Source organism: Triturus cristatus, chromosome 6 (genome assembly GCF_964204655.1).
Source record: "Triturus cristatus chromosome 6, aTriCri1.1, whole genome shotgun sequence".
Lineage (NCBI taxonomy): Eukaryota > Metazoa > Chordata > Amphibia > Caudata > Salamandridae > Triturus > Triturus cristatus.
The window spans coordinates 1,803,555,290-1,803,572,343 of NC_140589.1; the positions used below are offsets into that span (position 1 = coordinate 1,803,555,290).

At 49.2% G+C, this 17,054-nt stretch overlaps 1 protein-coding gene across 1 annotated transcript in view; it reads right to left on the reverse strand.

Annotated features, from left to right (window-relative positions):
* Positions 1-17,054, reverse strand: part of LOC146822041 (uncharacterized) — a 168,529-nt gene that overhangs the window by 95,307 nt on the left and 56,168 nt on the right. The window contains exon 4 of the mRNA XM_085609417.1: positions 1,650-1,756. Within this exon, the coding sequence (XP_085465543.1) occupies positions 1,650-1,756 (107 nt within the window). The remainder of the gene's footprint in view (positions 1-1,649; positions 1,757-17,054) is intronic.

The following is a 17,054-nucleotide window of genomic DNA, read 5'->3' on the forward strand; positions in this document are numbered from 1 at the left end:
AATTTGTTGGACCACATTTCAAGCATAATCAAAGAGAATCAAAGTTATTAGTGAATTAAACTTTTATTGACATCCAATTTATTTGCCTACCCCGACGGATCTGCTCAAAACTGGCTATATACAGAACAATAAATATTCTAAACATCTGCAAAATGTCCAGATTAATCAAATGATGCCACATTTATAAGCAAATTAAATGGTTCTTTGAGCCCTACCGCCTGCCGCTTGAAAGCTGAACCCTGATTGACCTGCATAAAACTGAGAAAAATAAGAATAGGCTAAGCTTTTTCTAAGTTTCATGACAATACACCAAACCGTGCCAGAATTGTTAGCAAATCAAAAGAGCTTTGACTCCCTTCCACTTTTTATGCCCCCACCGCCCAATTGAACCTACTCAAAACCGGATATACCTCGACTGGAGGAAACTTGCCTCGCACATTTTAAGCAGATTAATCAAACAGGGCTAAAGTTATAGGCAAAAGAAAAGGCAATTGCCCCCTTTTTTTAATTATGACCCTCACCCTTCATGAATTGACATAAAACTTGACATACCACTAGAAAACCAATCATTCAAGGTTTCTGCCGAATGTTGTACCGATTTGTCACACAGTGCCAATGTTATTAACAAATGAACACTTCTGTGCCCCTCTTTTTCCTCTTGATGGAGCCGCACAAAGTTTAAAATTCCAAGAGATGGGTTAATGGGCTAAGTTTCTGCCAAATCTCGTGCAGATCCCTCACATGGTGACAAGTCAATAGTAATCAATGTTTTCGATCCTATCCTTTAACTTTGCCCCCCGCCCTCGCTCACTGATCATACAAAACCTGAAATACTTGTACAGGGTGGAACTTGCTGCCACATTTCATGCAGATTCAAACAGTGTGCAGTTTACGGCACGTGAGCATTTAACTGATCCCCCTATTGATGGATTGACACCAAACCTAACATGCCAATAGAAAACGAATCCTGCCAATGTTTCTGCCAATTCATCACACAATGCCAACCGTATTAGCAAATAAAAATGGAGCAGAGAACTGCCATGTGGCTATGGTTTGCAAAGGCTTGGCACCGCTTAGGAAACCATCAGAGGCCAAGGAGCATCGCTCAAAGTTTACTTTTTTGGCAGCAAGGTGTAAGGGGAATCAGAAGGTGAGTTCCCCTTGTGCTAGCAATCATCCCTTCTGCAATTATCACGCTGAATGCAAAAAGAAACTGATCAATGTACAGATACTGAAGACATTTCAAAGTTACAATTTCAGCTCGGCAATGACTCGGTGCCATTATACCAAGAAAGCCAAGGTGTCATTTCATACTGATGCTTTCCTACTGTGGGGACCTGGCACGACTCTGTGCTCTGGACTCTTCCCTTTGCAGCAGCACAAAGTCGGATTTTCGAATGGTTGCTTCCTAGAGTGGCATAGCGGTAAAGAAACAAAAAAACGTTTTACTGGAACCCGAGTAAATACTAGTTTCTTAGATCACTTCAAGCATTCCGTCCCTCACGGTTTCGTTTTCTCAATTATTGATAAAAGCAGTAACATTTTCTTTTCTCCCAACATTTACACCAAAGCCCTGGGTGTAGGGCACCTCACACTCCGACTTACATGTCGTGTTACACATTTCTACTCCCCTCAGGGCCCCTACTCACCTGATTGGTAGTACTATCATACAGGCGAATATTCCTATCCTTGCCGGCAGTGGCAAACACAGTGCCGTCCATTGAGAAGTCCAGAGCATTGATTTCGTTATCCTTCTCTGAGGAAGAAGCAATTGGAAAATTCGACTTCAGAAATCTTCATGTGCTGATTGGCTGGTATACAGGCAGCAATGTCAACAGCATCTATGCACACATACATTGATAAGTGCCAACTTTATCTTTTTTTAAACACAGCACGCTATATACAAACCTCATTCACTTTTCGCCATCTTGGGAATTTGGTTTCGCGTTCGTAGGTCTGCATCAGAACGTACTAAATGTACTGAATTATCGATTTATAACGGATTTTCTGCAGTCAGTGTGACATTTGATAGGTAAGTATGATCGCCAACACAACAATCAGGAGTACACACATTAAGGAAAGAATCTACTTTGATTGATGAATATATCCAAATCCTAATACAGTTGGTTCTATTGCAATTTGTTCTCTCCAAAATGTGTACTCTGTTTTGATTTTACATCTAGCTTGGAGAATTCTAAACTATGAACATTTGTTTCAGAATGAGATGCAGTCACTACATGGTAAATGTTACCAGTGGGTGAACATGGAGGACGTGAATTGTAAATATTATGGAAGTTCAAAAACATTCCATTGGAATGGAATGTAAGGTTCCAACATATGAATCTGAATTATGTCAATCAATCTTTATTTGTTTAGTTAATAAAAATTCGTACAAATATTTTTTTAAACCTTCAAAGCAAGAAGTACAGTGCATTGGTTCCTATTGAACAGATCAAAGATGTATCCTATTTGAAAGCCTGGTGTAAATGTATCAAGTTATAGAGAGTGCCTAAGTCCCTTGATTATATGACGATGTAAAGTGCAAGCGCGGAAATGCTGAAACCCTCTTGAAGTGTGAACCACTTCATCTGTGTCCTTGTTGCGGCCAGGCTGCCTTCTATGCATACAATAATTAGGATACAGTACAAACAATTAAAACCAGTAAGCTAACATTCTAACATTCTTATTTTCTGAGTCTGCTTGCAAGAGAAGTTTCTTTATTTGTGTAAAATATTTTACACCTCAGCAAGATAAAATGTTTGATGAACCCTCCATCCAGCAGATCACTGCTGGTCTGCATATGCGAATGTTTAGCTCATTAAAAATAGGTTTCAAAAGAGATTTCCTTAGATCCTTAACTGCAGGGCATGTACACAACAAATGAGTTATTGTTTCATTAGAGTAACCGCATAATCGACAGTTCGCTGCTTGATGTTTGCTTTTCCATGATGGTAAAAGATCCTTCAAGTCATGCATTCCGAACAATGGTGAACGAAGCTCTTTTTTACCTCCATGCGAAAGTGGGCTGCTAGATAAGCCTGCGGCTTTACGCGAGTATAAGAGTTTATCACGGTCCATGCATGTCGCCGTTTGGACAAGATTATTTATCTTCCAAGAGGGATTTCATCTTTGCAGAGTTGTTGCAGACCTTGTTGAATTTCGCCTTTTCTTCTTTACTGTCCCATACTGATCGAATGTCCAGTTCCCCTAGACATTTACTCAAGTAAGCACCCCATGTGTTGGATGTTTCTTGGTCCATTTGAGCTTTGATCTCTATCCAGCATAAGCTGTTCAATGAGCCAGATTCAGATGATCTAAATTTATGGCACAGCTTCACAAAGGAATTCATGCTTCGGAATTTCTGGTTCTTGAGTCCAAATTCTAACCGAACCTGTGCAGGGGATTCAGACTTGGGGAGACTAAAGACGGCATACATGCCTTGGACTGAAGCTCATTCAATAACTTGAACTCATTTCCACGCCATTTTTCTAGGCCGTATGACAGGGTTTTTTTTTGTGTTTTTTCTTACAGAGTTTTATATAGCGCGAACTTGACCAAAAACGGGTGTCAGAGGCTTTACATAGCACTAGTTGCATTACATGAGCAGACATTCATTTTTGTTAGTTATGGGGAGATTAAGTGATTTGCCCAGAATCACAGGATGTTCAGCGTCATTGCCGAGACTCAAACCCAGTTCCCCAGATTCAAAGTCAGCCACCCTAGCCGTTAGGCCAACTCTTCTACCCAAGGGTTGGTAAAGTTTGTGCTGCCATCAATTTTAAAAGATGGGTGTAGGCCGGGCAGCACAGGTTTTTATTCAGAAGTTTGAAAGCGAAGATTAGTGATTGGGCTTTAGCGCTTACTTCTTTTTTCTGGTCCTTATGTGTCGTGCCCCGCCCTAATTTTATACCCAAGTATTTGTACAATGCTTGCTTTTCAATTTGGGCACCGTTTACATACCACTTGGACTTGTTTTTCTTGGGATCCACCAGGCGTACGACCTTCGTTTTCTTTTTATTCAACTCCAAACTTTCCTGGGCAAGGTAGATTACCAGGTTGTTTATTGCTCTTTGCAGGCCAATCGGACTTTTGCTCAACACCGTGTCGTCTGCATATTGTAAATAAGGGACTGGCACTTTGGACACGATAGGCGGATGACTATTAACTGATAGCATGTGTTTGTTTCTGTCTGCTAAATACAGATTAAATAGACTCGGGGCCAGGACGCAGCCTTGTTTTAGGCCGTGCTGTGTATTAATTCTGGCTGATAAACTGCTCACATCGCCTAGTTTCACTCTCGCCCAGGTTTCACTTTGGAGGGCGATCATTGCATCTAGTAGTTCGATTGGTAGCCCCCAGGTTTTTAATTATTCCCATAGTCGTTTGCTGGTCACTCTATCGAACGCTGATTTCAAGTCGATGAAGCATGCGAGTGATCGTGTTTTTCTTTTTTCTGCCTTATCTGTTAGGAGTGCCAGAGTTGCCAGGTTTGTAGGTGTTCCCATCCCTGACCTGAAACCTGTTTGGAACATTGATACGCTCTTCTCTTCTATCCAGTCTTGAAGGTGAACTAGGATGCATGATGCGTATAGTTTGGCCTCTACTTTAGTCAGAGTTATCACTCTGTAATTTTCTGGCTTGCTGCAATTTCCCCATTTAAAAATTGGATGAATCATGTTCCCTTTCCAGGTAGCTTGTTCTGGCAATAAATGTAGTCTAAAAGGGGCGTATGGTAGTCTGCCCAAAAGTCGGTGCTTGTTTGAATAGAGCGTTTGGGAGCCTATTTTGCCCTGCTACCCCCTCCATTTTAGTTTTTTTTTATTATTCCTCTTAGTTGTTTAGCATCAGTTAGAATGTTTTGACCGTTGCTGCTGATGTATAGTTCTGTCAGGTGACGATCTTCCTGGGGGAGGGGGGGGGGGGGGGGAGATTGTTTTTTACTTCTCCATGCCTTTGCTCTTGAGATGCTTCAGGTGGAGTCTTGGCCCCTTAGTCAAATTTTTTTCCCCAGAATTCCCTGCTTATTGGCAATTTACTTGCCCAGAGTAATTTATTCCAGATGGTTTCTTTATATTCCGTTTTTGCTTCCCTGCATTTTTCCCGCATATCCTTTAGCCTGCTTTTTTTTTTTTTTGAAACCGTTTATTACAAGTCTTAAAAGTATACAAGTATGGGCCCACAACCTTCCGGCCGGCCGCTAGCAATGGTAGGAACATACGACATACATTTATGGAACACGTGGCATTACAGGAGGAGCATTTCACAGTAGGTAACAATGTCAAAAGCCACATCATCCAGGCCCCATTATGCGGTTTCATTTTAAATGAAGAACAACAAAAATTAAAATCACACCCACAAGGCAACCCACAATCAAAAATAGCAGCACGTGCTCCCCAAGAGGGGGGATCCCAACTATACACAGAAGTGTGAGGAGGGGGAAGAGAACAGAGCGAGGACTGGGGGAACCCAATGCCCGGCAGCGGGGGATTGAGTCGGCTAAGGGGATGGGGCTGGCGAGGCACCAGGCAGCAGCGGTGGTGCGCAGATACCCCCTCGGTAGGCGTTCCAGGGGCCCCATACTTTCACCCATGTCCCAGGCTTACCCCTCGCCACATACACCACCTTTTCGCGAAACATGCACCAGTCCATGTGTTCTTTCCAGGCCGAGACCGTCGGGGGGCCTCCGGGATCCCCACAGTTGAGCAATATCACGCTTGGCTATCATATATCCCAGAGTCACCCACCACGTTTGCGGCGCCGAGTAATCAGTCGGTTCCCACACATTCAACAGGCATCTCCTCGCTTCAGGCAACAGCGCCACATGCGTAACCAGTCGCAGCACCTCATGTACACCACGCCAGAACCCCTCTACCTCCGGGCACTCCCACAAAATATGCATAAAGGTCCCCAAAGCACCACACCCACGCTTACACAACCCATCTCCAGCATAGCCCATTCGCAGAAGCCTTGGCCCCGTCATGTAGACCCGGTGGAGTATCTTGAGCTGGACGAAGCGAAGGCGAGCCGGTATGGCCATCTCCTTCGGGGAGGCCACCGCGGAGGTCCAGTCCTCGTCGTCCAACTCCAGACCGTCGGCAACCCAAGCCGCACGAAGGGCAGACAACAGGCCCGAGCGGTCGTTTATGAGCTTTTTGTATATAAGTGAGATCGTGCTGTCCGGGACGTGCCCATCCAGCAGTCTATCCTCCAGGGGGGAATATTCCGGGATGGAGGCAGCGTCCGAGAAGACGGAGCCCAGCGCATGACGGACCTGCAAATACCGAAAGTATTCACTGCCCTGCAACTGAAATTCCGTCTGCAGCATATCGAACGTTTTAAATCCTCCCCTCGTCCAAAGATCCCCCACTTTACTGATACCTATTATGTCCCACTTCTCGAAGCCCTTAGAGGTCCACAGGGAACCTAACCGCTCAGACGCGTATAGAGGTGATGCCCGGGTCAAACGGTCCTTCCACCCCATAGCTGCATTGGCCGCGTGCCAGACTTGCACCATAACACGCGTGGGGCCCGTCAGACGAGCGTCGGGCGCGCTAGAGTAGAGCGCTCGATTGTAGTCGCCACCTGGCAGGAGCATCTTGTCCATTTCAAATGCCGGGTTTAAGGCGGGCCCGTAGAGGCCATGGTTAATGGCAGCGAGCTGGGAGGCCCAATAGTACCGTTTAATATCCGGGAGGGCAATCCCCCCGTCAAACCATGGGAGCGTCAGCTTAGCCAGAGCAATGCGCGGCCTCCCGTCCCAGAACAGGCGGCGTTGCAGACTCTCCACCTCACGGAAGTAGCGCGCCGGGACCAAGTCCATAGTGTTCTGCAAAGCGTACAGAAAACGCGGCAGAGACATCATCTTGAACAATGCCGCCCGGCCGAGCGGCGAAAGCGGCAGGCGCCGCCAGCGTGCGACATCTACCCGCAGACGCTGGAGGGGGGGAAGCAGATTCCGTTCATACCGGGCCTCCGGGTCCAGAGTAATGAAGACACCCAGGTACCGAAATCCCTGCGGGGCGATCTGGATCGGACAGCCCCGCGGGAGAATAGGAGCCTCCCCAGAGAGAACATCAACACACGACTTAGCCCAGTTAATGACGAGACCGGAGTTACGACCAAACGAGTGTAAAACATCAACTAGCACTATAAGTGATTTACGTGGGGAGGCTAGGTACAGAAGGATGTCATCAGCGTATAGGGATACGCGGTCCTCATACTCGGGGGTCCAACGGAGACCACGGATGGAAGGCTCCCACCGTAGCCACTCCGCCAGGGGCTCCAAGGCAAGCGCAAAAAGAAGCGGCGACAAGGGACAGCCCTGTCGCGTGCCCCGGCCCAGCTCAAACGGGGCCGATACTCTTCCGTTCACGACCACCTGCGCCAATGGGCCCGCATACAACAGTTTGACCCAACTGATGAATCCTGGGCCAAATCCGAACTTCTCCAGCATCGCCCAGATGTATGGCCACTCAAGCGTGTCAAACGCCATGGTGGCGTATAAGGACGCCAAAATGGCCGGTTCTCGTATAAATGGGACGCGCGCAAGCACCCCATGCAAACGCCGCAGATTTAGGGCTGTATTGCGATGGGGAATAAAGCCAGACTGGTCCTGATGAACCAGATCTCCCACCACACCGACCAGCCGATTGGCGAGTACCTTAGCGAGAATTTTGGGCTCCGCATTCAGTAATGAGATAGGCCGATAAGAAGTAACCCGATCCCGAGGTCTCCCTTCCTTGTGGATCACCACGATTGTAGCCAGACGCTGGTCAAGCGGGAGGGAGCCCAGCGAGTGGGCCGCGAGGAACATTGCGCGGAGGTGAGGCGCCAATGTATCCGGTCGCAGCTTATACAGCTCGATAGGGATACCATTCGGGCCCATGGCCTTGCCAGAAGCGACCGAGCGTATGGCGAGGGCGATTTCGTCGGAGGTGGGAGCGGCGTCCAGCAACACCCTGTCCTCCCCGGACAGGGAAGGCAGCGCAATATCCCTGAGCAGGGTACGGGAATCCTCTTCCGAGCAAGAAGAGACCGGGGAATACACCTCGCGGAAATACTCCGCGAAACAGGAGACAATTTCTTCTGGCTCAGTTACACACACACCATTCGATTTCTCAATCAGCGGGACCACACGATTCGCTCTCTCCTTTTTATCCAACCACGCTATCAGTTTACCAGCCTTATCACCCACATCATACAGTCGCCCCTGTTGCTCTCTACTAAGGCCCCTGGCCGCCTCCGTAACGAGGGCCCTATAAGCCGCCTGTTTGAGCTGGAGGACATGTAGTGCAGCATCCGTCACCCCATCTTCTAGATTACCCTCCAGCTCAGCTATTTCAGCCTCCACCCGGGTCACCTCCTCCCGCTCGCGCCTCCGGGCGTGGGAAATAAGGGATAGGGCCTCCCCTCTAAGTACTGTTTTGAAGGCCTCCCACAAGGGGATAGCTGACGGCACTGACCCCACATTCTCCTCAAAATAGCGCTGGAGGGATTTAATCAAGTCAGCGCGAATGGTGGGGTCGCGCAGGTACCAGGAATTGATTGGGACTACCCTGCTCTCAGCCCTCGGAAAGACATCAAAATGCAACAATAGCGGGGAGTGGTCCGAGATACCCCGTGCCAAATGGCGCACCTCCCCCACCCTCCCGACATGGGCCGCCGGGACAAGGACATAATCAAGCCGTGAGAGACTACCATGGGCCCCCGAGTGGAAAGTGTATTGCAGCTGCGTGGGATGTTTTAAGGGCCAGCAGTCCACCAATCCCAGTGTATCCAAGAGGCCGGATAGCCACGCCTGTGCCCGGGGGAGGTCCCTAGGGGGGTGACGATCCACAGTCCCAGAAACCACCGCGTTGAAATCCCCCCCCCACCACCAGAAGCCCCCCCGGAAGGCCAAGGAGGAGGCGCCCCAGATCTGCAAAAGTGGTCGACTGCCACCCCGGTGGGACGTACACTGACACAAAGACAACCACTTTGCCCTCCATTCTACCCACCAAGACAGTGTAACGTCCCCTGTCATCGTGGAGCACCTCATCAATTTCTAACGGGAGCGAGTTCTTTACCATGATACCCACACCCCTCGAGCCTGACGTGAAGCCCGAGTGGGCCACGAGGCGGTAGCCACGCCGATTCATGGCGCAGAAGGAATTGCCAATAAGGTGTGTCTCCTGCAGGAAGACCACATCAGGCGAGAGTCGCTTCAGATACTGTAGGACCACACCTCGTTTGATCCTGTCCCCCAGTCCATTGACGTTCCAAGACAACAAAGTTAACTCCCTACCCCCCATCATACACAGAAACCATCATTCGTCCCCCCGAGAGCACAGTAGAACCAACACAAAAAAAGGGTTGCCTTGTGATAATAACGAACAACACCCCATCCCTGCCCACCCACCCCAACCAAACTCCCCCCTCCCTGCACCCCTGCATGAGCCCAGACAGCCCCCCCAACGTGCAGTGTGCCTGTCGCCCCATAGATAGTTAAACTAACTAGACCCCCAGAGGAGGAGGGAGAACCCCCAAGAGACCCCACACAACCTCCATGGGAGGGGAACTTAAGCAATCCGACGTATAGTCAAAAGTGGCATCATTTTTGTCCCGAGCGAGGCCTAATATTAGTCCCTCAGTCTTGGTCCGGCGAGCCCTCTCCCCCGGCCGCTCCCCCCCCGCCACCCCGATCCCGATCTCCAGACAGAGTATCCAGCCAGTCCCCGGCCGCTTCGGGACGATCAAAAAAGTGTGTGCGACCTTCCACCTCCACTCGCAGCTTAGCTGGGAAAAGCATGGCGTATTTGAGATTTAGGTCCCGAAGACGGCGCTTGACACCAAGGAAGCTCAGTCTCTGCTTCTGGACCGCAGGGGTGAAATCAGGATAGAAATTAATGTCCATATTGTCAAGTCAAATCGGTCCCTGTAGTCTGGAGGATTGCAGGATAGCGTCTCTGTCCCGAAAATTAAAAATCCGGGCGATGAGAGGTCTCGGAGCGGCTCCGACCTTAGGCCTTCCCCCGGGAACCCTGTGGGCCCTCTCCACAGCAAAGAATTTACTCAGCCCCCGTGGCTGGAGATGGGTAACAATCAGGTCTTCCACGAAAAGGTCCGCCGCCGCTTCCTCACGTCCCTCAGGCACCCCGATGATACGGATGTTGTTCCTCCGGGCCCGACTCTCGGAGTCCTCCAGGCGACGATCCATCAGCGCACTCGCCCGAGCAAGCCGGCGCACCTCCGTTTGCAGGGCCGCCACATCTGTCGTAAGGCCCGATGCGGTGTGGGCCAAAGAATCGACTCGGTCGTTGGTCTTGGAGAGATCGGCCCTTATCAGGCCAACATCTACGAGGACCGAGTCGATCTTCTGCGCCAGTGTGTCAAAACGCTGGCCCACAGAGGCCTTCATCTCGGCGATGGCGCCCATGACATCCCGCAGAGTCAGATCCGTGGGCAGATCGGGGGCATCAGTAGGGCCCTCAGGGGACCTGCGTGGCACCTCAGGAGATCCCTTCTGGATGGTATAGCGATCCATGCTGTTGGACTGATGGGCTGCGCCACGCCGGGCCGATTTTACCTTTGCCCGATCGCCATCTTGTTTCGTGGCCATGGTCCCAATCTCCCGATCGCACCAGCCACGTCGTAAAGGGCGGGCAAGCCGGTCCACGAGCTCCGGGGGGGTGCCACCCCAGATCTGCGGGGCGGATCACAGCCGGCGGGCAGGCAGGGTCCCCCAGCGAGGCCACACCAACACACAAAGCCCCGCGACCCAACCTCGCATATACAGCAAGGAGGGTGCGAAAGCGAAAGTGAAAGTGTGGGTTACGCGAGCCACCAAGCCCTATCCGCCGCTGTTATTCACTTCGTCACTGGATCGCCCCACAACGCAAATCCGGGGTTCGGCTAGGAGAAGGCCGCAAACCTCAATCGGTGCTAAAGTCGGTGTCCGAGGTCCGATTTGGAAGCGGAAAACGGGCGCCACCTCAGCTCGGGCTCACCAACACAGTCCCCTCATCTGGGACAGGATATGTTCAGGATAGTCATAGGAGGTCGCGGAGGTCCTCGGGAGCCTCGCACCTACGCGGCCATCTTGGTTGCGCGCTAGGCTCCTCCCTCCTTTAGCCTGCTTTTGTCTGTTTTTTCCCCACTTTCTTGTGGCCCCTGCTAGGAGCCTCACCTCTCTAGCGATCTGTCTTTTCTGGTTTTGCAATTAAACCATGGTTCCATCCTGGTTACTGTTTTCTTTTAGCGTCCGGGAATGACTGGGAAATTTTGAATGAGGACTTGACCCAAATGTTCCCAATTATTTGCTATCTCTTGTTCTTTCGGTGTCCCTGTTTGATTCACGAGACCTTGAATTGTATCCATGATTGCAGTTGTGTCTGGTCCTCGCCACTTTAGTTTCCTCAAGTTATATTTTTCAGGATATTGGACTAAGGACTTTAATTTTCATAGCTGGATCAGTTTGATGTTGATCTTCATGATTTGCGTGAAATGATCGCTTTCTGGGCGTGGAGAGATTTGAAAGGAATCAATCATATGGATGATGTTTTTACTGGCAAAGGTAAAATCTATTATTGATTGGCTTTTTCCGCTCAGGTGTGTGATGGCGGCTAGTCCGTCTCCTGTTACGTTTCCGTTCAGGATTGTTAGACCAAGTGCTTCCAACTTGCGCTTTGTTATTTGATTTCCCGGGTCATCTTCCCTCTTACTGCTCTGATTGCTCGTAATAAGGTTGCTATTGAAATCTTCCGAAGTAATCAGGTTACTATGTTCATGGGTCCTATGCAACACCTGAATCAGATTCACCAAAATAATGAATTGTTCCTTCTTTGTCTTTTTCTCTGGATGAATATATTTTCATTTATTTATTTATTGTGTGTTTTATAGAGCCCGAACTTGACCCGTTAGGGTATCAGAGCGCTTTACAGGATTAACAAGTTGTATACAAAAGAACTAGGGGGGGGCAGTGGAAACATTTGGGATAAAAACAGGTACATGCATTTCACAAGAGCGAGAGGTCCAAGAGCCTAAGGGTGGAATGCCCGGAAGTGCCGGATGGATAGCATCCGGTTAGTCCAAGGTGTGGCAGTAATAGGATATAAAACAAAGTAGGTGAGTGCAGTGCAAGAATTAGGAGAGGAATTTGCCCATTAGGAAGGTTTTGGCCTCCTTTTTAAAGCGTGCCAGAGACAGAAGTTTTTTAATGGCGGGCAGGAATGAGTTCCATATTCTTGGTGCGGCCCAAGAGAAAGCCCGCTTGTACGTTTTTTTTTTCTCCGGATACCACGAGTTTCAGGGCGAGAAATGCAGGGGATTTAGTGTATAGAGCCTTGTGAGTGAAACAAGCCAGTTTAAATTGGATTCTGGCCTCAAGCGGAAGCCAGTTCAGAGCTTTCAGGTGTGGTAAAATGTGGTTGAATTTCTTTGAACCTGCTAGGATTTGGCGGCGGCGTTGAGGCAGGCTTTTAAGGGGGCCAGAGAGATCTTGGGTAGACCCGAGAGGGTAGAGCATCCATATTCAAGTCTGGAGATGACTAGTGCCTGGACTGCCATTTTTAGGTTGGGAGTGTCAAGGAAAGGTTTCAATTTTCTTACATAGCTCAGGTGAAATCGGGGGATTTTGGCCATCAATTTGATGTGGTCACGCATATTCAAGCTGCAGTCTAGGGTTATTCCAAGGGATTTGGCAGAGTCCACTATGGTCGGTGGGCAGTTTAAAGCTGTGATCGCCTTAGTCCATTCCTGAATGTCAGGGTTGGTTTTGGGTGGAGAGATTAGAAGAAATTCTATTTTTATTGCGTTTAGTTTGAGCTGGTTAGAGGTGAGCCATTGGACAGTCAGCTTCAAGGCCTCATTCAGGGAAAGAATCTCCTCAGGAGAAGAGATTTTGATGTAGATCTGGGTGTTGTCGGCATACAGTGGTAGGAGATATTGGCGGTCCGTAGTACATCTGCTAGCGGTTCGAAGTAAAGATTGAAGAGGGTAGGGGACAGGGTTGATCCTTGGGGGACTCCGACCGTGATCCGGGAGGGAGCAGACAAGTTACCGCTGATTAGGAATCTCTGAGAGCAGTTCTGGAGAAAGGACCTAAACCATTCGAGAACAGGGCCATCCAGTCCCATCCTGAGTTTGAGGAGTTCAAGGAGTTTTTCGTGGTTGATCGTATAGAAAGCAGAGGAAAGATCTAAGAGGATTAGGAGACCGGTTTTGCCTTTGTCAAGGGCTTGGAGGGCATCATCCACGATGTGGAGAATGGTGGTTTCAGTGCTGTGCCCAGGCCTGAACCTGGATTGGAAGTCATCTAGCAGGTTGAAGTTGGTGATATGTTGGCTCAACTGCTGTTGCACACATTTCTCCAGAACTTTAGCTAGGAGAGGGATATTGGATATAGGTCTGAAGTTGTCAGTGGAAGCAGGATTCAGTGTAGGTTTTTTTAAGATGGGGATGAATTGACCGGCTTTTAGAGAGTCAGGTATCGACCCCTGAAGAAGGGAGGCGTTGATTATTGCAGTCCAACTAGGAATTATAGATTGGGAGGCGGCGGCTAAGCAGTTAGAGGGGAGAGGGTCATTAAAGTGGTTGTTTGGGTTTAAGGAGAATAGAATTTTCGAGACGGAATGGTCGTCATAAACAAAGTTGGACCTGTGCGCTTGGTTTTTGGGTGATGTCTGGGGGGGGGGGTGGGGGGGGTGGACAGCGCAGAGACATGAGGCAGTTCCTGAGGAGGTTGTGAGTAGGTAGCGGATCTTATTTCGTTTCCTAGGGCAGTACTTTTGTCAGAGAGGAGGAAAATTCCTCGCATTTTATGAGATATTTAGGGTTTTCTTTGGAGGTTTTAGCCAGTTTGTTAGATTGGTGTTTGACCATTTCGAAGAGCTTGCGAGGTCTGTTCTTGGCGTTCCCCAGTTCTGATCTGAAGAATTCTTTTTTATTAGAATTGAGGATGTTCCTATTATAGGCATTTCTGGTCTGGCGGAGAGGTTTTAAATGGGAGGCTGAGGGGTGCTGTCTCCAGTTTCTTTCTGTCTGCCAGAGGGTTCTCCTTTCATTGTTGAGGGATCCGTTGAACCAGGGGTTTCTGTCTTTGATTTGGGCTCTTTTTAGCTTTAGCGGAGCAAGATCATCAAGAATGTTAGACATAGTCGTGGTATGGTGTTCTGTGAGGTTGTTGACCGTTGTGATATATGGGGGGAGGGGAGGTCAATCTCGCAGCGTGCAGCCAGTTTCCCGGTATCAAGGTTCTTAGTGTCTCTAACCCAATGTTTTGGAATCACAGGTTGTAGTGCCCTTGTCTTGTGGGTGCCAGGGAAATGGAAGGTAATAGCATGGTGATCAGACCAGTCGCATGGGTCTATAGAGATAAACTTGACCGCTGATTCCTTAGCAATGATTCAATCTAGAGTGGCGTGTTTCGAGTATGTTGGGAGTGTGCAGGCTTGGGTAAGCGCTTGGTCAGCCAGAAGTCTCTGATGGCGTTTACCGGAGGGTCCATGAGGTCATTCCAGTGCAGATTGAAGTCACCAAGGAAAATGTCTTTAGAATTGGAGGAAACCTTGGCTGTGATGATTTCCATGAGGTGGTCAGTGAAGGTGCCATTCATGCCTAGGGGGTGGTAAAAGATGTGCAGTCTGCACAGTTGAGTGGAGTTGCTGCATATGGAGAGTGCAAGGTATCCACAGGAGTCTGTGGGATCTGCCAGAAGTTCAGTTAAGAGGAGGTTAGAGCAGTAGATGCAGGCAATGCCTCCCACTTGTTTTTTGATTGTCTGTCCAGCCTTGTGATACTATAGTTAGGAGGGACTAAAAGATCTAGGCAGGGAGATGAGGATTCACTGAGCCAAGATTCGGTCAGGATTGCTATGTCAGATTTTTGGCTCAGAATGAGATCAGCGACATCAGCAGCGTGCTTTACTGCTGAGCGGCAGTTAATTAAGAGGCCGGAGAGAGGGGGGGTTGGGGTGTGTGTCGTGAGTTGGGGCAGAAATGAGTACCTGAGCAAGGTTTTTATTAATAACTCCTCTGTTGCGCAGAGTAGCTGATCTGTTAGAGTTGATTGCAACCATATGGTTAGCTTGTTTGTCACTCATGTCCAGTGGACTTGGGGTTTCAGGGGCAGATATGTAGGTAAGGAGGAGGGCTAGAATTTCCTCCGAGAGGTGGCAGGGCTGCTTGCGAGGGCGAAGGTGTCTCAGGAATAGCGGTAACGGGTGATGAAGGGGCTCAGTGAGAGGGGGGGTAGTAGAGTTCTGCAGGAGTTTGAAGTTTGAGAAGGAGAGTTTGGTGAGGTGAAGGATGTTTTCTAGTTCCAGAATGGAGTTATGGGTGCTCTGAGTTAGTTTGGCTGCTCTGTGGTGCAGAGTTTCAATATCCATAAGTGAGGGAAGAGCTTGTGGGAAGGAGGTCAATGGTTTGGGAACGGTTCTGTTGACATGCGCTGGTAGCATGGTAGTGGGGCTAGGTCGACCTGTGTCATAAACTCTTGGAGGAGTGGGTTGTGAGTGACAAGGCGCGCTTTGCAGGCTGGTTGAGGGATCGTTAGGGCGGGTGTTAACTACCCTGCAGGTGTCTAGCATATGAGTGACTATGGAAGGGATGAGCACTGGTTGGAGGAGGAGGGCGGCGGCAAGATCTCCTTGAGGGATGGCGGAGGTTGTGTAGGAGTGGAAGGAAAATCCCTAGCAGAAGTATGGGTGACATTGCCTAGAGAGCTGTTTAGAGTGGGGAAAGGCAAGGGTTGGGTTGGTCTAGTCTGAACCCTTGGAGGGGATGGGGGGGCGATGGGGAGTGGTTGGGTCTTTGGTGGGACTAAGCGGGGGGCTTTTACCCTCACCCTTTGGGCTGCGTTGAACGGAGCGAGGGGGGGGGTCGGCTAGCGAAAGTTGGTGTCGGGGGGGGGGGGGAGCGTGGAAGGATGATGGTCATGCACGTGTTTGAGTAGGGTGAAAAGGTCTGCAAATTTATTGAGGTCTTTGGTTGCAGCTTGGATCAGGACAATACCGTTTTTAGGTCTCGCCTACACAGCACGCATGCACTGCATAGGAGGACCTTTAGCCATCGCCCTGCTCTTTTTGGAAGCACATACTCGTGCTTGTGGCGGCATCCACCTTGTGGGAGCGCGCAGGGCCTGCCACAAGCACGAGTATGTGCTTCCAAAAAGAGGCGACTGCGCGCACACGCACCACTCCCGGGCCAGCAAACACACCATTGCGGTGCCAGCAGTGTGTTTTGCTTTTACTATGACAAGCACGCATGTGCTTCAAAATAGCAGCATTACTTATTCACTCGTGCACGGCTATCATTCACTTTGTGTTTTGCTGTCACTTTCTCTCGCTATTTTTTAAATTGTATTATTCTCCTCCTTATTCACTATTTGGCTCGCAATTTGTCTCTTTCTTTTTTTACTTTTTTTATTCCCCCACAGGACAAGGCAACATTAGCTGTTACTTTTCTCGCATCACTTCTTCTCTCTCTCGCTCTCTCTCTCTCCCCACTCACTTTTTCTCTCTTTCTCTACCTCTCCTCTCTCTTCTCTCCTTCATTCTCTCTTCTCTCTCCCCCTCCATTCTCTCTCTCTCTCCCCTTCAATCACTCTCTGTCCTCTTCTTTCTCTATCTCTCTCCCCTTCATTCTCTCTCCTCTTGCTCTCTCTTCTCTCTCACTCACTCACCTGAGCTCCATCTGCCACTTTCTCTCGCTATTGTTTTTATTTTTTTATTCCCCTCCTTAGTCACTCTATTTGGCTCGTAATTTGTCTCTTGCTTTTTTTATTCTCCCACAGAACAAGGCAACATTAGCTGTTACTTTTCTCGCATCACTTCTTCTCTCTCTCTCTCTCTCTCTCCCCCCCACTCTCTTTTTCTCTCTCTCCTCTCTCCCCCTTCATTCTCTCTCCCTCCCCCTTACTCTCTCTTTCTCTCCCCTTCATTCACTCTCTCTCCCCCTCTTTCTCTCTCTCCCCTTCATTCACTCTGTCTCCCCCTCTCTAATTCTCTCTCTCCTTCATTCTCTCTCCTCTCTCTCTCCCCCTTCATTCTCTCTCCACCTTTCATTCACACTCTCTCTCCC